The sequence below is a fragment of the Hirundo rustica genome, chromosome 3 (genome assembly GCF_015227805.2).
Source record: "Hirundo rustica isolate bHirRus1 chromosome 3, bHirRus1.pri.v3, whole genome shotgun sequence".
NCBI classification, from domain to species: Eukaryota; Metazoa; Chordata; class Aves; order Passeriformes; family Hirundinidae; genus Hirundo; species Hirundo rustica.
Window position 1 is genome coordinate 111,919,916 of NC_053452.1, and position 27,642 is coordinate 111,947,557.

At 43.3% G+C, this 27,642-nt stretch overlaps 1 protein-coding gene across 3 annotated transcripts in view; it reads right to left on the reverse strand.

Moving 5' to 3' along the window:
- RUNX2 (RUNX family transcription factor 2) overlaps window positions 1-27,642 on the reverse strand; it is a 157,599-nt gene that overhangs the window by 87,505 nt on the left and 42,452 nt on the right. For 2 of the 3 annotated variants that reach the window (XM_040058755.2, XM_040058756.2), the window contains exons 4-5: window positions 14,670-14,843; window positions 5,674-5,835 (exon numbers count right to left, since the gene is read on the reverse strand). In XM_040058755.2, the coding sequence (XP_039914689.1) occupies window positions 5,674-5,835; window positions 14,670-14,843 (336 nt within the window). The remainder of the gene's footprint in view (window positions 1-5,673; window positions 5,836-14,669; window positions 14,844-27,642) is intronic. The other variant, XM_040058757.2, reaches the window with a different exon arrangement.

A 27,642-nucleotide genomic window follows, 5' to 3' on the forward strand; every position in this document is an offset into this window, starting at 1 on the left:
ATCCAGGATGGCCCAAAACATTGTGGTGATTTATCTACAGAGCGAGACAAATTAATGGGAAAGTCTGGCTATACGCGAACTAGCAAACAGGGTTAGGGCACATTCTCTGGCTCTAAATCCAGTCAGGATGGTCTGGCCACAGATGTAATGTTAATCTTGACTCCATAATGGGGTGGCTGAGTCTGAGCTGCCCACAGGAGCAGGTTCGGGACTTTGCTCATTTCCAAACCACAGTTGGGACCTCTTTGCGACCGTGCTGGCCAACCCCACTCAAAACCAGCCTTGCTGAGAGCTTAACAGTACTGGTATTTAACAGTCCAACCCTACCACTGTGTAATTTATTGGTGAAGATATCGCTTTCTGGCTGTTTTACTTCAGAGAGATGGGTCTGCAGGCTTCTTTTGTTTAGGGCCTGATCCCAGCACCTCCCTCATCTATCTCAGCATGCCCCTACTCAATGACACAGTAAATATAAAGACAGCAAAGTCCACTCTGCAACCTGTGGGGACTCCAGCTAGTGGGACAGCACTGTCTGGGCATGGTGGCTCAATTGACAAATACCTAGGAAGGGTCCAGCCCAGGCCTGGAAAAGGCAGGTTTGGTAATTTGTCCTGCTATTTAGATTCAGTTATAGTTTCCTCATTTGTCATATGGAATCTGTCAAACACAGACAGGATCTTCCACAGTCAGCACTGAACGTGTTTGTGGTACACCTACAGGACAGGTCCTCCAGCACCAGTGGATCTTGACCCTGCAAGTTGCTCTCAATGGTGAGGCAAAAAGCAAGAGGCTTGTGTTTAGGCAGAAGGGTGAGTAGGAAAAGTGTAGGGGGAGAAAAAGTCTCCTCACCTTCCCTTTCTCAGGATTCTCAAAAATTAACAAAATTAAAATCAAGCTCAAACCTTGCAACAGTGGAGAAGGTCGAGGTCAGGGCGAGGTAGGGTAAACCAGGACTAGAGTGTAATTAGGCTGTGATATGGATATGTTTATGGGACAGTTAAACTGTCTCTTAAATCACCTCAGCAAAGGCAGACTATCAGATCATACGTGCCTCTACTTGAACTACTCACCTAGGCTCGCTTCAGAGACAAACAGGCTCCTCCCAGGCACTGCCAAGGACCAGCACAGATCGCCTGCAGACTGGTCAAGTCCTGAAAAGGCCAGTTTGTCGCCACTGACTCAAAAGGGAGTTGAGGGTGAGTGTCTCAGGAATGGATGTTTGCCCTGGGGACATCTATACCCACCCCTCCTTCACCTGCCTGGGAGCAGCCCTCTTTTGACTGCAAGAACAACCCGACCTGTACTCCCTGCTCTGAACCTTCCATGTGGGGAGGACTTGCTGGATCATCCCCAAAGTGTTATGTAAAATGGCTGTGATGTGTATATTTATATGAATCATATACATTAATTACATAATAGTCACCCATGCTCCCCATCCCACATGCACTTTGGTTATGTGTAGGACACAAAGACTGAGTGCACTCACTATGAATCATGCAATAAGACTACATCCCTCAGGCAAACTCTCTCTAAAATGACCCTTTTCTTATATTCCCATGACTTCCACTACAATATTATTTAATTAAGAATATGAATCTGCTGGGCCACCAACTTTCACTGTCTTCTGGGGAAGTCTGAACAGATAGACATTTTAATAAAATATGGAGAATCCTGCTCTTTTTACGATTAGAACACTAAGGTAAGGCAATTTCATGGCCTCATGAACTTGTTTCTTTATTTGTTCTTGATATGAATGTGAAACTTCTAGACCAGAAAGATCAATTCAAAAGTTGCATGAGTGATGACAGATAATCTTTTTTTTTGCTTTGCTTTTCAGCTCATGCTGTTGAATAATGCCCAAATACCTGGGATATATCATTCATTAGTTGTAGAGCAGTGCAAACAGAGCACTGACCCCCATTTGGAGTAAAGGAACACTTGCAGTTTGGCAGCCATGGGGACATACGGGCACGTGCCTGCAGCACACATGCAAACCTGCCAGTAGTGCCAAGAAATCATTTGAGATACTGACACGACCAGTTCAGCTGCATTGCAGCAGCTGCCTGAGGAACTTCTCGGGGTTGCAGCCTGCTGCCCTTTTCTCCTTTCCCATGGGATGAGGAACTGCATGCTTTGGAAATGCCCCACCACGTCCTGTCCTGCAGCCCCAAACCTCTTCTGATGCTTAGCCTAATCTGGGGTTGAAACAAGGCAACCTTATCACCAAGAATCATGGAATCATTATGGCTGGAAAAGACCATCAGGTCCAACCCAACAGCCCCACATTAAACATTAAACTGTGTCCCTAAGGGCCACATCTATGTGCCTTTTGAACACTTCCAGGGATGGTGACTCCATCACTGCCTTGGGCACTCTGTTCCAATGCCTGACCATCATTTCAGTGAAGAATTTTTTCCTAATATCCAATCTGCACCTCCTCTGGCGCAACTTGAGGCCATTTCCTATCATCCTGTCACTTGTTACTTGGGAGCAGAGCCCAAACCCCACCTGTCTGCACCCTCCTGTCAGGTAGTTGGACAGCGCCACAAGGCTCCCCCTGATTCTTCTTTTCCCCAGGCTGAGCTCCCGCAGCTCCCTCAGCTGTTCTTCCTCAGACTTGTGCTCCAGACCCTTCCCCAACTCTGCTCCCTTCTGTGGACATGTTCCAGCCCCTCAACGTCTTTCTTGTTATGAGAGTCCCAAAACTGAGCACAGGATTCAAAGTGTGGCCTCACCAGTGCCCAGCACAAGGGGATGGTCACTGTCCTGCTTCCTGCTGCCACATGCACTGTTGATACATGCCAGGTGCCTTTGGCCTTCTTGGCCACCTGGGCATAATGCTGGCTCATGTATCCATCCCAAGATAGGGAAGAACACGGTGACCATAGGATGAGTGTGGTTTTGGTCAAAGGAAAATGATTAAAACTAGCTATTGAGGGCTGCCACTGACAATAAAACCAGGAGCCACTCCTGCTTTATTGGATGGAATATTTTCAACATCTGGGTGAGAACCACTTTAGTAGTTGTCCAGGTAAAGCCATGGAGCCTTGTGGAAAGGCTGAGTGATGTGAAATTAGGGCAGATGGGAAGTTCTGTGCCTGTAGGTGACAGCCTATGCCTAAGGGGGAGGTTTTACTCATTTCTCCTCCTGCATGATGTAAAGCAACAGGCAGTAAATATGGCATTCATTAAAATGACCTTGTATACTTTTAACAGCCTCAATAATCAGATTTCTGCCACTGTATCGGAAAGCGACTTTTTTATCCAAGGCCTTATAAAACTCTAATTTTTCCCTCATGCTTTAGAGATGCCTGAGGTTTTCTAAGGATTTTAGTATTTCTCTGCAATAATTTTCTACTCTCTTCAAAGTTCTGTTGTCTTTCTAAATATGCATTAAGTAACTGAGTGGAGATTTACATTTCTTTGAGTATGAGGGATAAACTGCTTGCTGTAGGGGGCAACTTAAAACTAGCATTTCTCTGTCTCTTTAGATATAGGAGGGGTTGGATGCTGCCCTCCCTCACTGTGGCACTGCCGGTGAAACCCTTGAGAAGCAGTGTCAGGTTTGCAGCTGAGGCTGCAATGTGCCTCCTTGCATCCTGAGCATCCGTGTGGATCCTTCAGCCAAGAATGCCTCTCTCCAGTTCTGAGAGAGCATTTCTATTCTGAATTTCTCTTTCTGTCAGCAAACACTGCACACAACCTCTGGCACTTGTGGAAGATCAAAGTCCCCTTTTTCACTCTTGAATCTAACTGGAAGCAAGATCCCCATGCTGGGAAAAAGTCAGGGCACTGTGGAGGCATCACTCAAGCCCTGGAAAAGTGAAGAACAAGAAGCACAAAGGCAGCTGGCCATAGAGCACAGCAGGAAAGTTCAGTCCACGGCCACACAACGTACACAGCCACGTCTTTTAGTCTCTGCCTGTGCCCACATGCCAGGCGCTCACGTCTGAATACACACAGACAAGCAAGGGCTGCAGGGCAAGCATGCGGCATGCAGCTGCCAGGTCCCAGCCGAGCCTCTCCTGCAGGTATTGCCGCGGGCGTGATTGCAAAAATAACCCATTCGACAACACAGACCATCAGGAGTCTCTGACTCAAAGGGAACCTGTTTTGGGCCAAATAAAGCATTTCCTCAGCATCAAGCCGATTGAGTTTTTTGACCTAAGTCAGGGCGTTGCATGGAGAGCCCGCAGGAACCTGCTCCAAAACCCTCCAGCCCTCGGCCCACGTGGAGATCTTTGGCATCTCTATGAAGGCAGAGTGCACTAGGGCTGCAGAGGGGTTTGCAGCTGTTTGTTTGAGAAACAAAACTTCTCTCCTCCAAGATGAAAGAAATCGAGGAGTCTATGCTAATCAAATCCTCCACGCCTGCTGGCTGCAGTTCAGCTTGTCAGGGATGCAGCTCAGTGGAGTGATCAACATTTCCAGAGCTATGAGCTTGGTGGAAAGGGAAAACACAACAGTAAGAAATTCACCTGGCTGGGAATCAAACAGGTGTATGGCAGCGGCATCCAAGATTATAATAATATCTTGCAAACATGCAAAAAATAGATGTAATAAGACTGATTCTTTGGTTTTCATTAATGAATCATAAAGGCTCTCTTTACATTACACATGCTTTTTTGGCATACGCTGCTAATATATCCACACTTGCAAGGTTGGAGTTTTAAGACTGAGCCTCCCTTCCCTAAGGTACCTCATTTTTGGCAAGAGGTACAAGGTGACTGTGTGCCATGACAGGCTCTCTCTTACTTTGGGGCAATCAGATTACTTTACACAGATGGTTTTATCACTGAGACCATTAGAGGTGAATTGCACAATATATAAATGTGCATTTGTTTGGTTAAAAAAAGTCTCAGTTCCTCACTACTGTCTTGTCTATGTTCCTAAATGTATTTCCTTTCTCCTGCATCATTCCAAAGCACAATTTGTCTAATCTTTACCTTTAAGTGACTCAGCTTGTTTCTGATAGGCCTCTTAAGTACATATTAACTAAGGAAACAGTCTCTCTTAAATTACTGGATTGAAGTGCAGGAGAATGAACCTCAGCTTTAACTACTGAAAAAATAAAGGCGTCTATCTGTCAGGATGCCTAACAACACACACACCACAAAGGTAAAATACCAAAAAATAGAGAGCAAAACATTTACTTTAAAACACAGAATCACAAAATCACGGAATGGTTTGGGTTGGAAGGGACCTTAAGATCATCTTGTTCCAACCCCCCTGCCATGTGCAGGGACACCTTCTACTAGACCAGGCTGCTCCAATCCCCATCCAACCTGGGCTTGAACACTTCCAGGGATGGGGCAGCCACAGCTTTTCTGGGCAACCTGTGCCAGTACCTAACTACAAGCAAGTAAACATACTTTTGGAGGGGAAATTAAAAAAAAAAAAGATAATTTTTTCAAAGAATCAGGTTAATAATTTAAAAATAATCTGATCTGAAATAGACCTAAAGTTATTGGAGAGACACATGTTCAGAGCAACATAGCAGCTCTTCCAGGTTGAAAAAAAAAAGGGATTTTGAATCCTGCCTTCCATGCAGGAGCCCTGGTACCACTGCTGAGGTTTGCTCTCCTTGCCAAGGTTTGTCTGAGGCCACGGAGGCAGGTGCTGCCAGTCCTGTTCCTCTCTGCATAATTGTTTTAGGCAAAACAGAGTCTTTACCTGAGAGGCGTCTGGGCACATCGGTAATGGCTGGAAGTCCCGTGCCCCGAGTGGAGGACAAGGGAGTTGTGGAGTGAATGGACGGTGAAGTCATCTGGCTCAAGTAGGATGGGTAAGACTGGTCATAGGACCATGGCGGGGATGACTGCGCTTGCCTGGGGTCTAGGGGGAAAATGAAAAACAAACAAACAAAAAAAAAAAAGAGAGAAATTTTTTTAAAAGGAGGAAAAATTTTAGGATATCAGCAGCCTAATGGAAAGAAATGGGAGTACTGAACATACACACATCAGTATTACGAGGAGTAAGAATATAATGAAATACAACTTGCTCGTCAACAGTCAGGCCTTTCAAGTCTTGGTCTGCGCTTTTCCCTCCCCAGAACAATTTCTGTGGGAAATTAACAGACCAGAGAGCAGAGTTTTAAAAGATCTAGAAGCTGTGATGCAAATTTCTGGTGTCTCTCTTCCAACATATTGTACCAAGAGTTACCAGTTCTCAAGGAATCAGAAAGAGAAGCAGACAACAAAGATAAGCCTCAGGTCTGATCTTAGGAAGTGGACTTCATGGAATCATTACATTTGGAAAAGACCTCTAAGATCACTGAGTCCAGCACTACCAGGTCTACTGCTAAACCATGTCCCTAAGCATCACAGCTGCAAGTTTTCTAAACACTTCCAGGGATGGTGACTCCACAACTTTCCTGGGCAGCCTGTTCCAAAGCCTGAGCAACCTTTCAGTGAAGAAAATTTTCATAAGATCCAATCTAAATCTCCCCTAACACAACCTAAGGCCATTTTCTTCAGCGGTGGGTAGACTCTACAGTCAGCACTTGGCATGCCTGTCAAGCTGTTATCCAGTTCAAACATCACACAATAGTGTTTTCAGTGCTGAAAATACTAGCCAAGGAGAAAAATGCTATTAATCTTATCAGCATCCGTCAAAAAAATGTCACATTTGGATGCTGGCCTAATTACTTACAGTTCCCTCAATTACAAAATATAAAACCAAATGGTTCAGGATAACTGTTGGGAGCTCATGATCCCTTTCGAAGTATTTGCAACAGCTCACTATGGAGGAAATGATTTTAGGATAAACACAGTTCAATTTTTTGCTGAAGCATTGGTAGAAGGAGACCTAGTTTTACTCACTGATGTTTGGATTTATAAATCATTTGCTCTCAGTTAATATCTGGTGATAAAGATACCACTGAATACTTCATCAATTATGATTTTTATTTCCTTGTATTGACAAAAAGAAAGCACTTTCAACCCCAAAGTTTGTTTGGAGCACTGCACAATAAACAGAAAACTATCTCTGAACCAGCTCACAGAAAACATAGCACATCCCTTCAAATTCTGCCCAGTATTTTCAGGGAAGCTCATCAAGTCTATTCAGTTTGGAGAACCTGCTCTATCAGAGCACTGTGCTAAAGGCCTGCTTTGCAGACAGCAATGTGACAGCCACATGGCATAAGCAAAGGCTCTTTTTCAGGAAATTCAACTTTTTTCTTTTTTTAACTCCTTTCCCTGCTCTTCCACACAGCAAAACCTTGTAGCTTCAGTTACTTCTTGTTTATTATTTCTCTTCGAGCACAATTTGTTTGAAGAAATGTCTGGAAAGCAGATACTTCCTTGAAGCAAAATAACTATATAGATATATATATAAAAAAAACAACCTTCCAATTTAATTTTAAGAGGATTTTCCTGGAGTTTGTCATTTATATTAGAACTGAGTAATATAAATGGTTAACAGAAACTTCTCAGAAATCCAAAGGACACTTGATCATTAAATGTAATGAACTTCTTTGTTTTAACAATTTCAGGGCCAGGGTTGTATAGATTGGCACAGGTTCAAATCTGACTGACTGCTCATTGTTACATCTGATATTGACATATTTCTCTGCCTCATTCCACTACGATAATTCACCATACAGTCAATGGTAAATGATCTTCAAGTGGGAACAGAAAGCCTAGGCTTGCTGGAAAAACAATCTTAAAATTAATGGTGTGTTAGGAACACAATCCCAAATCCAAGATCCTTCAAACTTCAGGACCTTTTCAATTTCTGCTTCTGAATTGAAAACAGGGCCCCTAAAGTTTTGTGTTTAGGTCAGCTCCAATGCTAGGAGGAAATAACATAGCAGGTAAAGGCTGGGGGAAAAAAGTCATTGTAGATGTTTTTACATAATTTTGGTCTAAGATGGTGGAAAGCTCAGAAAAAGAGGTGCCTTTTTGGAGGCTCATGCCACTCCTGGTAGTGTGATCCTCATGGCACAAGAACTTCTTGAGAATCTCTGGCACTGTCAACATTTTGAACACCCATGCTAGACTTGGTTTTACACTTAATACCCTTAATCCAGCAACTGTGAATGTCTGTGTGGACACAAGAATGACGAATAGCAAAAAGTGGTCTTTCAAAGGCTCACATATTATTTCAAAACAGTATCTCATACTGCACTGTCAGAAGCAGAATATGGGGCTGAATGGACCATCACTGGACTCCAAAACATATCATATATTCTTTCAACATCTACCTCAAATACATCAGTCTTCCCAGGGAATAGGAAATAATGAAGAGGAAAATCTTTAACCCAGTTGAACATTAGATGATTCATCAGAGCTCAGTGACTGAGGAGAAGGTCGAAGAACCTCAGGCCAGAGGGTTACTGCGATCCCTCCACACCAAGGCATGGCTGAGGTCATGGTCAAGGCAGGGTGGAAAATACTGCCCTGGGGCTGATTGGCTCAAGATATCTTTGACCCGTTAGGAAACCGGAAACTGAAAATACAAGTTTCACCAGATCCCAGAGCAAATGCCCTAAAGCCAACCCTCTCTGCCTGATGGCAGTCAATGTTTGCATGGAGGTGAGAGAAGAGAGTGGTGAAACACCGGCGCCTTGCCAAGTCAAAGGTGACCTATGAGCCCACAGGGCAAACGTCACTGCTCAGCAGCATTGCCTAATTCTCAGTGAAAAATGCCACAAGGCAGAGCCCAAAGCCCAGATAGTCCCTGAAGGTGGACACGCAGCTCCTGTGGCACCCTCTGGTTCACATGGAGATGGTCCTTGCAATGGTGCTGGAGCAGTGACTTTGGCTGCTGAGGCACACCAGACCACTTCTTCTGGTCCCATACACTCTCAAACCTCCTGGGGAAAGGAGGGGCACCACAGGGATGTGCCAGCTGCCACAACAGCACTTCCAGGGCAGACACACACAGATGCTTCTGAGGCAAACATGAAGCCCTAAAGAAGGTCACATCCTCCTTGCTCTGGCCCAGAAGGAGTGGTATGACTATTTAACACATACTATTGGGGAAGAAGCTATGAGGTGATTTGTGAGAGGTTTTTCTTGACCTCCTACACCACAGGCAAGCTTCCCTACTGTCTAGTGGGCTCCCACATGTCCACAGGATCCCTGCAAGCCATGGACTTTGCACCATCACCCAAAGAAGGCACAGCACATCTTCCTATCACAAAAAGCCCAGAACAGATGAGAAACCTTAAAGCTCTGAGGCAGAGTGCATGTGGATTCCTCCCTAAAGGAATCCCTCCAAAACAAGGAAAAATACTTAACATAAAAATAAAATGAACTGCCCAGGAGAAAGCCACTTGCATTCCCATATGGCAGCCATGGGGAAGGGCTAACAGAGCATTCAACAACAGTGAAGGAGTCAGAGGGCCACTCTGAGCTGGCATTTACACTTGAAAACTTTGGAGTGATTACCAAGAGCAGACCTCCTTTTGTAAACATTTCTGTTATGCCTGCGTGGGTGTGAGGGGAAGTGCGGCTCTCAGCATATTCCTTCACAGCAGGGCATATTGTGGGTATGCTGAGACAGCCTGGGCACAGTTCAGCTGTAACAAATCAGTGGGGCGAGGCCTAAACTAAAGCACAAACAGCTCCATCCTGTTTGCACTTCCAGGTGAACCCCCACAAAGCAGGAAGTATTTAGTATTGCGTATTATTTTGTGTCTAGGTTTTGCTGTCACATTTATAGTCATGGGACATATGCAGGGTCCTTGACCTTTGTTGTGTCTGACTGACTGCATTAAATGGACAGTGGATATTGATGCTTAATGGACAATAAGAGTCTTTAAAACTTAGTCCAAGAATAGATGCACCTGATAATACTAATATTATAAAGGAAAGAATGAAAAGCTCATCTAGTAACCTATTCTCCCATCAGCGACATTGGCTTTCCAGTATCACAACTTCTGTTCTTCCAACAGAAATCACCATTGGATTATACAACAGATTGAGTTGGAAGAAACATTAAAGATCACCTAGTTCCAATCCCTCTGACATGAAGAGGGACACCTTCCATATTCTCAAGTGTTAATGGTGAGGAGAAAAAACCTGCAAATATCCCTGAAGAACAAGTTTTTCCACTACGTTGGCTTGCATTGTGAAGCTCACCGATTTTCTATAGGAAAAAACCCAATTCCCCCTTTTTCCAAGCTGAGTTACCAGACTAGAGCATGATCACAGGCTGGCAGCTCCTTGGTGTACTGTATATAATACCCAGACATCACATGCATCACACTCTCACTTAAACCCAGCCATCAGCCCTAGCTCCGGCTGCTGCTGGTTGGATTAGTGCTACTGCCAATAGTAAAAAACAAGCTGTCTGGAGCTATCTCTGGTAAACACTTAGAGCAAATATCCTCACTTCTGATCTTAACTAAACCAAGACAACTTTCTGCATGAGTAACCAACTATTGTTGTAACACCAACCCCTCAGCAAAACAACAGCAAAATGCAACCTTCTCTTCTCTTTTAAAGCCCAGGGCTTCATCTGAATTGCCCAGTTCAATCAACAAAGTCAAATCCAGTGGAGTTACACCCCAATGTACAGAAAAGTAATCGAGACCAGATTTTGGCCTGAAGAACCTCTAAATCCATTTCTCCTCCCACCCTTCCAAGAGTCACATTTTTGAAACAAACAAACAAAAAAGATAAACTCAATGAATCATGCCAGTGGGCAGCTAACTTTTAAAAGGGGCATAGAGGGAAATAAAGTTAAAAGAATAATAGGAGGGATGCAAGCTTTATGAAGTGGAGGTCCACAATGGTAACTTGCCAGTCAACCAGAGGATGCAATCAATTTGCATGAATTACAGCAGATTCAGTTTGCACTGTCCCTGAAATCAGTCACTGTCTGCCAGTGAAGATATATCCCCTCACTACGTTCCTGTTAAGCTGGCTCTGAAGACTTTAAATCTGCTTAAACAGTGATGAGAAATAGAAGCATAAAGTGCTGAAGTGCATGGAGCAGGGGAAGAGGAAAACGGAAAAAATGAAGGTTTCACAGGACTTGCTTTTGAGGGCTGTTATTTCAGTGATGAAAGTCACAGGTTGCCTATAGATCAGCCAGTGCCACAGTGGTGATGGAGCATGAAACCTCACTTAACTCCCACTTTGCTGTCCCCGCAGCCCAGCCAATAGGGTCCTCACACCGACCACATTCCTGCCATTATATACCCGTGGCTTTTCCAGGCCTACAGAAGCCAATCCTCACCAGCTGCATATTAAAAAAAAAACAAGTTTTCCTTGTCTCATACTGGAACACTGATGCAACAGCTCAGTGCCTGAATGGGAATGTAATCGGATACATGAACAAGTTGCATGAGCCCGTTAGGGAAAGAGAAAAAAAAATAAAAAAGCAAATATACCAGCGACCAAATGTGAATGGACAGGATTCCTGATTTACGGGCAGCAAGCAGGGTTCAAATTGGATCTGCACTGCCTCAGCAAAGGCAGCAGCTTAATGGACCATTTGTTTTTTAATCACCCTTCAATGTAGCTTTTGCTGAATCCTAGTTAAAATGCCATGTTGAATAAGGGCAACTCTGTGCCTTGTCCTGCCCCAGCTCGATCCTGTGGTAGGTTAAGGACTGTGCTGTGATTTGTGCGACCTGTACTCTGATACTCCAGGAAAATAAACACAGCCTAGACAGAGAAAAGAAATATAAAAGTGAACCCTAAAGTGCTGAGTTCTTTCAGACTCAGGTGTGGGTGAGCCAGGCTTTAAATTATATGTCTGTTTAATCATGCAATAGCTATGCAAGACCTCGAGTGGAAGAAAGCAAAACGTTTATGTGCCGACCAGCAATAACATGGATTTTGTGTAGGAAACCAGTACTTACTGTTCTAGTTAATAGAAATTTATTTTCCCTAAACAATATCTAGGTAAAGAGATAATGAAACTATGGTATTTCTAAAGGAATGCTTGGTTAATTCCAATAAAGGTAATTAAAAAATCCTGTTTTTCAAACAGAAGGGTCTATTCCCCTTTTAATATATACCCAAGGCAGTGCTTATGTTAAGAAGCCAGTGGCATTCTGAGTATTCCACTACAATAAGGAAACTGGTGTTGAAGGACAGACGAAGCACCTCAGTCCCTACCACCACACCAAACATGGGGATGTTCAACAATTTCCCACTCAATATCTGATCAAAGGGTGCCTCATCCATGGCATCACCTTTATCTCTCCTTGACATGGTTTGTGTAGCAAAGAGTACCCATTCATCCCACAAGAAGGATCCCAGAATAAGGGTTGTCCTCAAAAAAAGCATCCCAGCACTTTGGTGGAACATCAGAGCACGTTGAGCTTTACAGATTACAATCAAGGTCCCAAAGAGAACCCAAAAGCCTAGTGGAGAGCCAGTGTAATTCCCAGAGCTTGCACCCATGAAACATGCTCACACCAATCACCTAATTAAATGGGATGGCCACCAGAGAGTAAACGGCTGTTGGACTTTTCTAAACGGAGGAGGAGGCAAGGGTGGGAAACAACATCAGAAATATTGTATCAGACCACTTACTCACTACAGGGCCCTCAATGTTTTGGGGGAAATGAGAGCAATTTGCAATTATAATGTATCCCGTAGCTTTGAATTTATGCAACAATAAAAGCACATAAACCACAAGAGATGGGAAATACAGCCTGCATCCCTCAGCTCAGCTTACTTCCCTCTGCCCTACCAGCACATCTTCCCTCTCTCGATGAAGTCTCACCTGGTGCTTTGAACTGCTGCCTTAAATTTGTAGAGAAGGCGGGGAACGCCACACAGCTTTGCTTCCAGTCAGGTTTATTGAAAGCCCATCTGAAGTTTTCATCTCCCAGATCTGTAAATGCTGCTGCTGCTGCCTCATAACGAGGCAGAGAAGTAGTCTATTAATCAAAGCCAGCAGAACATTTGCTACAGGAGGCATTTATGTGAAGGAGAGCAGCATATGAGGTTACACTTAGGAAGAAAATTACAAGGGGATCTCAGTTCTTGTGCTTCAGGGCATAAGCTGATCACCAGATGGGGTCAGGAAGAATTTCACCCTCTTTCGTTCCTAGATATAGGGTTGCACAATAGGTAAACTATGGAGGCACAAGGAAGAAGGAAAAAAACTGCTCATAGCCTGGACTTCCCCCTTGCTTTCTTGGGAACTATGTCTACAAACATTTCCAGACAGAAGACTTGGTTAGAAAAAAATATTGTGTTTTAGTTGGGCAGCTCTTACCCAGAAAATGATATGCACAAGAGCCCTGACTTCACATGTCCAATGAACAAAACACGAAGCCTAGCCAAAAAAACCTGCTCTGGGAAGCTGGGGGGCAGCAGGTACCATGTAACAGGTACAATCAACATATTTAAGATATTATAAGTATTTTATATATATATATATATATATAAATAACATATAACATATTATAAGTATTTTACACTGGTTAAAGTTAGACTTCTAGATCTGGGAGAACTTTGCCACAGCTCATGGGAACAATTGTTTTTGTTGCAATTCCTTGAGCGCTTTGGGTTCAAATTAACCCACTTACTTCTCTTTCTCACTGCAAATTAATAAACCGGTTGAACTTAAAAAAAAGAAGGAAAAGAAAGAAGAAGAAAGCCACAACACCCTGTTAAAACCACTGAGTTTCAGCTGGTATCATGTCAAAACCACTTGAAACATGAAACTAAAAATCTTCCTAGGTTGACTCAAAGACTAAGTCTATACTAGGAGTGCTTCACCAGGAGAGGAATATTGGTGTATAATGCTGGCAAAGGACTCTGCTGTGGATGCAACTGTAGCAGCAGAAGTGAGTATTAAATCAGTCTAGGTAATTGAGCCAAGAGCTTTGTTGACAGACTTGCATCCAGGTGAAGTTCTTCAACAATTCTAACAATTGGTCAGGGGTAATACCTCTTTACATCCTGGATACATACAAACATGTCAGCACAAATTTAGAATCTAGAAATGCCCAAAGTTAGAAAGAAGTTGTTTTGAAACTTTTGAGCAATTGAACCAGCTCTGACTTTAGAAAAAACAGCACTGGTTTACTTTGTAGGTTTCACAGTTTTGCTGCAAACTTCTGGCATAGTTGCAGTTAAACATCTTATTTCGGCCTTCTAATCTGTGACACATGGTGGGTGCTTTATGATTTCTCTCAGCACAATGAAATCTGTCTCTCAGCATGCAATCATAAATGTTGCATACAACCCTCATGAGCAACCTTTGGAGATTTCTCCATAACCCAGTTTGTTTATTATAACCATGGTCAGCACTGGTGGTGGAAGGAAACCACCATGTGAGAAGACTGTACTATTATTCTGATAAAAAGACCATTAAGTGCTGGCTGCTTCCCTTAACACAAGTGCAAAATAACAAGGCTGAATAAAAATGTTCGTTCTCTCGTATACTAAAGGTACAATGCAACATGGAGAAGGCAGAGCAATGTGGCAATTAGAATTTCATCAGATCCCTACTCAAAAGACCTGGATTGACTATTTTAGATTTATGGCAGAAAGATATTTAAAAAAAAAAAAAAAAAAAAAAAAGACATTTTCAGCTTCAAGCACTGTAGAAAAATCCACTTCCCACCTAGCTTTGCTTGGAGAACATCCCCCACTCTGTAACAGCCTCTTTGACTGCAGCTGAGACACAAATATCCATAAGCAATTGCTACCAATGCCTGTGCAAGTCAAACCTATGGTTCTGTCTCTTACCTGTAATCTGACTCTGTCCTTGTGGATTAAAAGGACTTGGTGCAGAGTTCAGAGAGGGCCGTGGGCTCTGGGTCGGGACCCCTACTCTCATACTGGGATGAGGAATGCGCCCTAAATCACTGAGGCGCTCAGAGAACAAACTAGGTTTAGAGTCATCAAGCTTCTGTCTGTGCCCTGGAAACAGCAAATCATAAAATAAAAGCATTAATAACAAGATTTAGTAATTTAACACACCCCCCAAAAAACCCAAAATGGTCTCTAAGGACCTGTTATTAGATTAAATGGATTTACAGGTATCTCAGCTACCCCCAATAACACAGAAACATTGTGAGGGGGTTGTGTTTTGGACATGGTTGTGCTGGTAAAAGCCTTATCGAGCACAGCTGTGCCCATACACGTGTAACATATTACAATTTGGATCAAAATAAGCACTTATCAGGACACCCACACAAAGACTTTTTTGTTTTTGTTTTTTTTTTTCTTTTTTTTCTTCTGCTACTTTAACTACCCAAGGTAGTTTAAGAGGCAAACTTTCCCTTCCAAAAGCAAGCCGCATATGTACGTACAACTTATCAACTGGGACAATTACTCCAATAAACTCCATGGTTTATATGTTGCAGATTTTTGCTAAGAAAATGCAAGCTCCCCCCCCCCGCCCCTTTTTTTTTTCTTTTTTTTTTTCTTTTCCCTTAACTCTGTTGTAGTTAGTCATTAGCTTTCATTCCTCTAGAAGATTTTCCACACAGTAATTAGTCCCTGTCAGTTGAGAAGAGCAGTACCCAAGGAAAACCTCCAAGGCTGCTGGCCAGGACTAGGCCCTACGCACCCTTGCATGGTCAGCCTTCCTCAGTGCTCCAGCTACACTCACCCAAAACAGGACAACTGCCCCTGGATATATTTGGAACGCTCATTTAGGGGTGTTTTGCTGTCAAAATATGAAGGGGGGAAATGGCAAAAGCAGTGGGATGCCCCCAACGATCCTGCTTATGTTGTCATTCAGATGTTTCAAGAGCAAGGGCTTGGCTTTCTCTAATGGTTGTAGTTTTGCTCCTAGGTTTAATTTCTTTCCAAAGGATGCTCCTTGTCCAATGGTGCCTTAGAACATGAGGTGCAGAAGATGTTATTTCTATCATTCAGCACACGGAGAAACAAGCATGCATAGAGATTAAGGACAGGACTAATTTTACTTAACTTCAGCCATTCATAAATCAGGCATCTAGTCTAAACTCTTCTAATGTAGACTTCCTCTTTGGTTAATGGAAAGAAATAGCTACTTCCAGAGGGCAATTCATCTCATTTGTCTCTGACACTCGCCTTAAAACGGCATGATTCACCTCCTGAATTTGCTTTCTCTTCCTTCTCTGATCAGAGAGGGAGCACATATGACTGGTTTAATTAGACACCCTTGTCATTAGTCAACGTTAAATGGAATGAAGCTTACCCTATGTTACAGATCAAGGTCACACAAAAAGCCTCTGGCAGAGCTGAAAGGGGGCCCCAGACCCCTTGATTTCAATCCAGAACCACATCTGCCTCCCTCCCTATAAGCAGTGCTGGGGCAGTGGCAAAAGCAATACCTGGGGGGGATATTTTATTGCTTTTAACAATAGGAAGGGTCCCTGGTAGAGTCTGGGCTTGAACCCTTCCAAATAATCACCAGTGGCTTGAGATAATCCTTGTTGTCCCTCAGCAGTATGAATACAGCCATCTGTCTGGAAACTACAAGAAGTCAGCTCTGTAGACATGGGAAGATTGTCCCATCAGTTTTTGGGCTATAGAACCAATTCCAACTCTGTTTAATTTATTTCAGAAGCAGAAATGAGGCCAGTGAATCTTGAGATTGAACTATTAGGCTATCACTGCTAAAATAAATGCTTTTTAATAGTAATTCCCACCACAGTACTGAGTACATGGGTTCACACCGTCTAACCGGTACCACAGTGCCAACATGACACATAGGCAGGGCAATACCCAAACTAAATAAATCCAAACTGGATTCAGAGAAATCACAGCTCTAGACAGAGAAGGATTCAGGTTGGGAGATGAGGGGAAACTTGATGGGATTTAACTTTGGAGAAACTTCTCTAGCAATTTTAAAAAATTAATTAGCTGACCCATAATTTGGTACTTTGAAGTCTGGGTTTTCTCCCCCATAATGACTCAGTCTAAAAGGATGGGGTAGGCGGGAGCCTTCTCCTCAGGGAGAACGTGCATGTTAGACGTGCCATGGGTGCCTACTCCTGTCTTCAGAAAGTACCAACCACTTTAAATAGGAAATGATTTTTGGTGGGTTTCATACTCCATAATAGAAGCTTAATTAACAGGGTCACATCCAAGCTCTAGTCTTCAGCATTATACTCTCAATCGATTTAAACTAAGATTTGTACAAGGTGAGTGCCGCTAAATCTGCTGAAATTACCTTCACATACACATGAAGTCAGTATTCTCTTGGGATTTCACCCTCTTCTTTTCCTCCACATTTTTTATGTGTTTGCTTTTCCCTTTGCCAGTCATATTTTCCACTCTGATTTTAAAGAAATCTCCTTCCTCTCCCTTTTTCTCTGCTGCTCATTCCTGATCATGCTTTTGGCAAACTGAGCAACCTGGGATAGTGGAAGGTGTCCCTGCCCATGGCAGGGGGTTGGAACCAGATGATCTTTAAGTCTCCTTTCGACCTAAACCCTTCTGGGAGTCTGTGAAATTCAAAAGGTCTCAAAATAAGGCAAATGCAATCAGCTCATCTTCGGTCTCAAACACCAGAGTTGATTTTAGCTGGGAATGAATTCACTCCCAAAGTGAATTTCATTTAGAATTTCTGTAGAAAAACCCTGTGCTATGTTCATGTAGTGACCTTATTACTACGGAACCACTAACAAACTGGTGCATAATCTATTTCAACTGTCCTCAGGTAATTCAATAAATAACTTATTACACTAGTCACCACCACTCCTGCACTAACCTGTGCCAGATAACCCTCAACCTTGTTTTAAACATATTGTGTTTGATCATACATAGCTTTGTTAGAAGAGAGTTTATACTTAAATATGTGTATTATAGCAGAGCTCTGGACAGCAGAGCACTTTAGGATAGGCAGGAGGGAAAAAAGGGAAAAATAGAAGGGAAAAAAAGAAGGGGCATAAAGGAAGAAGAAAAAAGACTTCCACATCTGGTTGAATTGAAATGATCTATAGATCTGTGGGTTTCGGTGTTGCCACTTCCCCCCTACCCACCCCCCTCCTCCCCCCTCTCCTCCCCTGGCAAAAAAAAAAGAAAAAAAAAAAAAGAAAAAAAAAAAGAAAAAAGAAAAAAAGAAAGGAAAAAAAAGAAAATAAGAAAAAGAAAAAAAAAGTAGGGAAGAGAGAGTTATATGCACATCTGGAAGACCCCAGGCATCAATGGAACTGCAAGTCCCCAGAAACCAGCAAGGGGCCAAAGGAAGACTTGCCTTCCCCTTCTGGACATTTAAAATTTAGGGTTGTAACACGGAGTCATGTTGTGACAAAGGGATCCACAGAAGGAGCCACAGTCCCAGAGTGAAATATCCCAGGGAGACAAGATGACATTGCAGCTTTGCACGTTATGTGTTACTCCGCTTTGATAAAGGCTGAGACGTGCTCACGCTCAAAGTAAACAGGAAACTGAACAAAACATTTGTATTCAGGAGGTGCTCACAAAGGCATGTGGGCAACTTAAATAAATGTCCTGCCTTGATTTCTGTGCAGGGGAAAAAAAAAAATCCTGGAGTATGGAGGAGCCACGAGGTATGGGCTGAAAACACTCTAAAAAGACCTTCTGAGTAGCACATAAGCAGCAGCAATGAAATATATGATACATGTTTAAAACTCATTCCACAAGCTGCTTTTCATCTCTCATTGATGTATGTGTCCGTTGACAGAGAAATTCCTGATCCCAGGGGAATGTGCTAAGAAAAACTGTATTCCTCAGTCTCAGTACTGAGGCGTAATTTTATTTCAGGAAAAAAGATTAAGGTAGCAAGTGTGGATAGCTGAGTGAGAATCCATGATCTGCTGCAGCAGTGAGTACATTAAAAAGCAATATAAAAGCTATGTGAAGAGTAGAATAAAACAGCGTTATCCCAATGCCCGCAACACTGCATTTAGTGACTGTTGCTCTGTTGCAAAGATGAAATTGTAGAATAGATTGGGCTTGGAGGGGAAAAAAATGCCTGTGGTCATAAGCATTGGATGTGAAATGCTGTCAAAAATAAATGAAAGCTGACCCATGAGCCTCTGACTAAGGATAGGACCCAATAGACATTGGAAAAGATCAGGTCACAGGTGAGGAGATGGGAAAGAGATGAGAAAAACTGAGAGTTCATAGTCAAGAGCTAAACAAGCTGTTCTGATTTGTCTACTGGCACAGTACAAAACATGCTGGATACCAGAAATCCAGTGTTTGCTCCAAAATAACAAGAAATATTCTGATCTTTTACCACTACTCAGCTGTTTCAAGCCAAACACCAACTTGAGTATAAGTTTCTGGAGACAGAAACATTGTCATTAATCCTCTGCAGTGCCAATTTTGGCCATTTTACATGAATCGAACCAGAAATCAGTACTGAGAGTGCTATAAGGTCAGTGAAAACCGCAGCCAGGCAGTAAGCGCCTGTGCTGCTGCTTCTGCTCGCCAGCCCAGCACGGCCTCAGAACACGTTCGTGTGGCCCATGGAAGCTGACATTCAATTATCACATCCCAGGCATGGCAGAAGATGTGAGGAGTCTTCACTTCCAGCTTAATCATTTCAGTTTAAACTAAGCAAAGGATTGTCTCCCAGATCAAAGCAAAGCAATCTCGAGTCTGCTGGATGTGGTAACTGGAAAGGGACGTGAGCTCGTCTCTCATCACTGAACTTCCACTGCTCTGCTGGAGAAGGCAAGATGTAAATCGGCCTGTGGAAGAGGCTGACTTGCAGAATGCAAATGTGGTGTTGATGCTTGAAGATTTTTACCTCCTCAGGGAGGAGGGGTATGTGTTTTTATCTTTCAGCTTGTGGGTGTGGAACTGAAAACTAATCAGATTATGCTACACGTGGCCTTGCCAGATGCTGACACTCAGGGACTCCCTTTCTTTGTACCGTGTACACCACCCACCAGCTTTTCTGTGTGGTTTTTTTTTTTTTTTTTTTTCCTGGTACCCAGAAGATCTGGTTACCAGATTTTCAGCAGATGCTTTTATCACTCTCCACTGGGTTAGCTATTTTCAGTCCTCACCCAGTTCTATATTTTTCTGGTTTTGCCTTAACAAGGAGAAGTATTGTGGGAGCCAGGTGTCTTCATAAAGGACACAAGGGATGGCAGAAAGGTCATGGCAGTAACAACCTGGGCTGTCACCTGCTGGAGACGTTTTCTGGGACATCCCAAGCAGAATGGGGGGTGATGACCCATTGTGAAATGCCACCATGGCTTCTATTAGTTCTACGTCAAAAAAGCACTCAGCACCAGATAGTGAAGTTTGGAGTCATTCCATGGAATGACTACAGGTGAAAAAGGCAGACAACAATTCTTTGAACTCAAGGGCTAGTAACCAAGAATTTCCACTGCTCTGGGTTCAGTGAACCGACTAGAAAAGGGACTTTTCTACAGGTTAAGGGGTGGTAGAAAGAAGAATCACCTAGTTCATGACCTGTGAATTTGTCGTCTGTGCACCTCTGTCTCTTGACTCCAAGAGAAACACAAGAGATCAAGAACTCAAGTTTTGATTATTCCCACTGTTCTCCAAAAGTGAAGTGCTTTAAAAAGGGTAAAGAGTGGGCACATTTTTTCCTACTAACCCTATATTCCTTTGAGACAAGCCCTCTGATTTTTTTTCTCTTTTAACACTGGAACACCAGCAGCATTCCAGTGTACATTGTAGCGTGTACTATTCTGAATACACATTGTAGAAGACAATTTCACACCACAAAAATGACAAGCTACCTGTCCTCTTAATTTCATCACAAATTCTCTCTTACATTCTCTTTTCAGGCCTGCCTGCATTTCATCCTGTTTGGTCCTGTGGATCAGGGGTAACTGGAAGGTACTGAATTCAGCTACAGGCTGATAAAGATGAAGTCAAGGGACCCACTTTTATGCCACAGTAAAGGAGTTGAGACCTGAGCCTAAGGCTTCCTAGCAGCTGTTGTGCAGGGACTGAATAATGCTGAGCATTCAGCATGAAGCAAAAATATTCACTGTTCTGTTACAAATTTAAGACAATACTTTACTGCAGCAAGATGTCACTCTAAAGCACTGTCAATCTATGCACTGGAGGTAAAAATAAAGGAGCCATAAACCAGAAGCCCAGAAGATTCACATTAGCTGTTTGCAAGGAAAAAACCTCTGAAGAAAGTTGTGAGGGTCCCTCTTGTGTCCCTTGTCTTATGACAAATTGTCATCCAGGGCTTGTTTCTCCTCACCCAATCCTACTAAATGCACCCAATCCAAAGTTCATGGAAAAAAACCCCAAAACACAAGAGCCAAACAATTTTTGCTCAGGAAAGGAGAAAGCTTGGAACCCTTCCAGTCTCTTAGGTAAAGACACAATTATGAGAAGAAAAATATAATCCACCCAAGAGACATAATTACATAATTAGGCTATAGGCTGTGCATAGGAAAGGTTCTTATAGTTCATAAAACAAGGAGCTACATAGGTGCAGTAACTGTAGTTAATTCACTCAATGAAGAAAAAAAAAAGTTTGTTTTTTAAATAGCTGAGGGCACCGGTTTGCATTAGACTGGGAGCTTATTCTCCTGACTGTACATAGAGTCCTGTTCGTGCCAACAGGAGTCACTCAGGCACAGGCAGAAAACAAGCCCCTGTCTCTTTTTGTTCTTAAAAAAGGCATATTTTTACCCAAAGCAGCTAAGGCCTGTACCGAAACTACTGCAGAGAAAAGGAAATAAATAAAGACAGATGAATGCACACTGTGGAGGGGCTCAATTCCTGTGAAACAGATCTAATGTGTATCCATTTGCCAAAATCCTAATGAGCCTCTCTCCCTGACCCCTGCTCTGCAGACTACTGGTATGGGTCCAAAAGGGCCAGATCCTGGGGAATCAGTGATATTACCATCTTCCCAGAGCTGTGGCTCCTACTCTGGGTGAGCAGAGGCAGAGGGAGTTTGGAACCTCAGCACTGAGGCCAAGCCTGTGGAGCACCTCTGGTGTTGATGGTCATCTCCCCACTGATTTATTGGGAGCAAAGGAAATGTCCTCCTGGCTCATCCCATGGGCAGCCTGCCCAGTACAGGACAAAAAGAGTAGGTTGGAGGGAGGAAGGGGCAGGAAGGGCGAGAAGAAATGACCCATGGGGGTGTAACCTGTGTCCCTTTGTACCTGTGGGAATGACTCTAAAGTTTTTGAGGTTACAAAGTGCTTTCTAAAATTCAGCTGGGGGCTGTGAAGAGCACAGACTCAGCTGAAAGGTAGACCCAGAGGCTGGGGGTTTTCAGTAAACTGCAACAGCTGCAAAGGAGCCTACTGCTCACAGAATTTCTCTGTAAGAGGTGAAAAATGCCTCCTTGGAGCAGGGCTCCAGGCTGCTCATCCAGCAGCTGAGAGGGTGATGGGGGCAGGTGGCAGAGGCTGAGCTGGCCAGGCACTGCAAAAGGAAAGGTGCGTTAAAGCAGCAAAATTGGAAGATCTAACAAATGAAACCAAAATGATGCTTGAGCAAAAGAACAGGGTAAGCAGGAAAGGGCTCCAGTGGGCTTGTTTCTGCACCAGTTCCCTCCTACCCTCCAACTCATCCCAGAGCTGCAGGACTCGTGCAACCCTCTGCTCTGACTGTACTCCAGGTGAAGAGCCAGGTCTCCCCTTGCTGTGGGGATGGGGTTATTCTTTTATCTTCTCTTTTTGAAAAACTTTTCAACTCTGATTAGGATTTTGAAGCTTGTTCTGCAAATTTGAGCAACATGCCGTAGGACCATCAGCCTAAACAGGCCAGGCCAGGGAAGGAGCAGGTGGGACCCCCTTGCGCCATGATGCTCTGCCTTCACCTTCATCCATCCTTGATGAACATATAGGAATCTGTGTTCACGTGTGCCAGGAAACCAGCTAAACATTACTGGCGCGGCCACTTGCAGACATTAAAGACAGCCCATATAAACAGAGACTGTCACGCAAGTCTCAGTCCCAGCCTTAGCTCTCTTTGCATGCTGGTATCTGTTACACTCTCCCCCCTCCTCCTCCCCCTTTTTTCATCAGAAGCAGGGATGAGGGAGAGCAAGGGCGGTCCCAGAAAGCTCAAGAGCTCCTCATTCTGATTTATCATCCTCATGAACACAGCAAAATCTTTGAAGAGTAAGGTTTTCCCCCGCACCCCGCCAAAAAGGTATCTATCCTGCAAATATCCCACCAATTTCTGCTGCTTGTTTGCTGCAGCACCAGGCAGTAAAGATCATAGTGAAGAAGGGGGTAAAGGGGGGGAAAGAAAAAAAATCTCCTTGAACTGGCTTCCCTCCAGCTGGCAGGAGGGGATGGTTTTCTTAACGCTTGTGAAACCTGATTACTGTAAAAGAATGAGAAGGCGGGGGGGGGGGGGGGAATGATGTAAACACAGCCATTAAACCAGACTTAAGGCGCTTAGTTTAAATCTAGCATAGAGCTCTCGGATGCTGCATTGCTCTCTAGACATCAATAGGTGCATTTTCATTTCTGGTTTTGTTTTACACCCCCAAAACCCGGAGCGCACTGCACGCTGAACGCTGCGGTTACAGCGGGAATTCAGGCATGGAAGACATGACAGTTAAGCAATAATGGATGGATGTGTGTGTGTGTTTGCTATCTTTCAACAGATTGTTTTGCTGTGTTAGAAAACTACCGTGTTTATATCCATGCAGCAGGTTTTAAGCAGACTGTTTAAACTCGAATAAAGCCGGACATTTCTAAAATAACCTTGCTAATACAACTCAGATGGCTAAAGAAACCTGAAAACGTGGTTAAAAAATAAAAAAAGGATGCAATTTCAACCTACACTGGTGGGTAACATGATCTAAACTCTGAAAGAAAACAGTCTTTACAAGTTCAGCTTGAAGGATTATCTTGTGTATCAGCACCCTCTGTGGCAGAGTAGCATTTATCCACGTATCCACCCATGTTAATGCTGTTGCATAATTTACTACAGCCGTGATAGACAGATAATTGCTTTATCCACCCAAGTGTAATAAACGGAGTCTGCTATGTTAATCCTTGTGTTCTTATTGCCGGCACATGCCAAGCAAGGGAGAGACGTACACTGAAAATTGTCCTCTCCTTCCAAAACTACGGGAGTTTACTCACCCTCAGACCTCCTAAAGTGTTCTTACTGCATTCCACTCCCCTGCTTGCAGTGCCAAGTATTTTGAGTAGTGTCAAGTTATTGTTATATAAAGGGCACCCACACTCTGGCTATATGGAGGCAGAAGCCAGGATGTAGCAGCCTTGAGAAAAAAAAAAAAGAAAAAAAACCTAACCAACCACCCTCAAACATCTTTTCCTACTCAGTAAGTAAAACAGGCCAAGTATTTTCTGTTCCTGGGCATAGAACAGAAAGTAATTACCTGTCCTTCTAAAACTGGACATCTATTCAGTTTGTGTGGAGTCTGTCTGACTGTTGAAAAATGTCATTTAGCTGCTGGCCCATCAGTGTTTTCCACAAAAATCTATAAAGATTTTTTACTTTGAATGTCAAAAACAGGCGTATCCTTTAAAAGGTTTACAGATTCCTGGCGGCTCCATGAACTTAGGTTTGTGGCATCAAATTTGTAATGACAGTTTGATGGATGCCTCGCTTTCTTCCTCCTGAAAGGTATAAGGAATTGGTGGTTTCCCAATAAAAATTATGCTTAACACTATTCTTTCCTCGTGTATTTACTTGCAAATGCATAAAATGTCTGGTCCTGCTGGCAATGAGTGGATTTTATGGGGCAACTTTCACACTACACAAGGCACTCAACTTTTTGTGTACTCAGAGCTCTTGCACAAGCACCTACATGATGTGCAAGTTCTGAGGAAGGACAGCCTTAAGCAGCACATAAACACTGCAGCTGGGCTTAAGAGAAGAAACAAAGATGTTGCCAACAATCCTGCAGGTGACTTGTAGTTTTTAACCCTTGTTATGCTCCACCTTTCCCTGCCAATGCCAGCAGGGGCATTTCTGGCTCAGGTGGAGGCTGAGATGGATTAACTTCTGCTTTAAGGTCTTTGAGAGAAAGAAAAGGGGTAGGTTTGGATTAGATATTAAGAAGAAATTCTTTACTGTGGGGGTGGTGAGATACTAGAAAAGGTTGCTCAGAGAAGCTGCCCCAACCCTGGAAGTGTCCAAAACCAGGTTGGATGGGGCTTGGAGCAACCTGGTCTAGTGCATTGTGTCCCTGCCCATGGCAGGGGCTGTTGGAATGAGATTTTTAAAGGTTTTTAAGGTCCTTTTGAATCAGAAACATTCTATGATTCTATGACAGAAAAGATAAAATACAGCCATAGGGGATGAATGGATGGGGGTTTGATGTGACAAAGTTACCCACTGACTGTCACTACTGATATTGAAATGGAAGGTGTTTTATGCATCTTCAGCCAATTAATAGCTGATACTTCCTTTAGGAACTTGGATGATGCAATACAAAGCACAATTGTTTTATATTGCAAGTTACTAAAGGATCTTTAGATGACTTCCAGTAAGGTACAGTCTTCAGACTCTACCTTTTCAGACTTGGAGAAATAGGTCAGAATTCAGAACGAACTTAGCAAGGAGGAGGAATGGTGCTTGACATGTCATTAGTAAGATGACATGCAGTAAAAGTTTTAAGTGTTTTGTGCTACACTTTGGAGCAAGAAGGCAAATGCACCACAATGACAAACCTATTAACCAGCAGCACTGCAGAGGAGATCTGGGGGTGGCAGGGAGTTGCATGTGGAATAGGAGTCAATAATGGCATTCTGATTTTTTTTTTTTTTTTTTTTTTTTTTTTTTCAAAAAAATGAAGCAAATGCATTTCTGGGAAAGATTAATGGTTGTATTGCATACAAGACATAGAAGGTATCTATTACAGGCTGCTCAGAAGCAGTGAGACATCAGCTGGACTGCTTTATCCAGTGAGGGACAACACCCTCTAAGAAAAGATGCAGACAGATGAGAAAGAATCCAGAGAAGAGCAACAGGAGCGATAACAGATTCAGAAAGCATGAGCAACATGGAAAAGTTGAAGGAAATACATTTGTTTAGTCTAGAAAAGAGACAAGCAGGAAAGGACATGATAAGAGTAAAATGTTTTCTACAGAAAATGGTAATCGATTGATCTCTCTGTCGGCTGAGAACACACAAGAAAAAGCTGCCTTCAGCTGAGGTAGAGGAGATTTAAGAGATTAATGTACAGTATTAGCAAACTCCTTTTTGAGTATAAAGGAAAAAACCCCACAAACTCCAGACTTGGTAAGTAAGTGGAAGGCTCAGTACTGGAGGATTTAAAAATTTGGACAGATGTCAGTGATGATCTAAGTATATCTAATACTTCCTCTGAGGAAAAATGGACTAGGTCGCCTGAGATTTCTTTTAGCCCTACTGTTCTGGGGCTGAGTGATTGTCTGTGCCTGGTGAAGTCATGTACACCATACTTTGTCCATGCAGTCAGCAGCTCCTGCTAACTGAGGGCCTGATGCTGCAAAGAGCTCAGGACCTCGAGCTACCATGCAAAGGTACAGCAAAATGCAGGCAATGTCTGCTCAGCTATTCCTGACTACAGAGAACCCATACGAGTTTGGAAATGCTGGTCTTAAACCCTCTGTTCCGGTTTTTTTTACAGCTCTAACTTCAGAAAAATTATAATTTGTTTGCCTCACAATTACAAGATTGACTTCACTATTAATTTACAGAGCAGGATTCTGAGTGTCCACTAGGTTTTGAGGAATACACAACAAAATAAATTTCACCCTCAGTTCTTGAGAGTATTCCTGCAACCCCCAGTGAAGGTCCAGATCCCAATCCGTGATTGGTTTTGGTTGTTGCTTTCTTATTTGTATGTCTGCTGGTTACTCAAAGAGAGATGGCCCCACAAAGAGTAGCCCTGGCCATTCTTTTGTTAAATGTGTGAACAACAAGAGACACCAAAATGACAAATTTCTTGGGGAAAAACCCCAAACACTGAACCCAGAAGCAAAGATTTTGGACAAGCTATGACTTCTATGAGAGTGTAGAGAACTTCTCAATGCAGTGGACTACAAAGTTCTGGGATTTTCCAGCAAGACAGCCTCATAATTTACATTATTTCTTCCTGAAAGTGCTTAATTTATACTTAGTTCTGTTGGGGGTTGGGGTGTTTTTTGTTGGGTTGGGTTTTTTTGTTTGTTTGTTTGGTGTTTTTTGTTGTTGTTGTTTTTGTTGGTTTTTGGTGGAAAGGAAAGAAAAGCTCCTTTCTGCTGTGAGTTACACAAACCCAAGTCCCATCCTTGCTACAGAAACTCCATCCCCGCATACATTCATCAACACCAACCCCCTGAGCTCTAAGGATGCCTGCCTCTACCCCAGACCAGCAGTCTATTAGCATCATGCCCCAAAATCATGAGATGCACGCTGCTGGCCAAAGTTAAGCTTGTGCTTAGGGGCTCTGCAGGTTGCTAATTCAGTGCCTCAGCCAGGTGTTCAACCTGCTTAGGGGTGATGCCTCCTACGAAAGCCCCAGGGGGGACAGAGGGGAGGGAGGGGAGTGACACAACCGCATTTGGCAGTGAGGAATGCGAGATTTTTGTGAAAGGCTCTGGCAGGGGGCTGACCCTTCTGCCGACAGTTGTTAAAGTTTGTTTAGTGACGGGGAGCCTCCCATGAACTTAAAAACAATAGGAAAACAGAGTCCTGGAGAGTAAATCTCACCCCCTGCCCCGGTTGCCTGCATGTTTGGCTACCAGAAGGTAACAAATCCCCAGGAACGCAGGCGGCGGGGGGATGCGCCTGTGAGGCGCAGCTGGAGAGTGGCCAACACAAGCAGCGGGTGATGCCATTCACA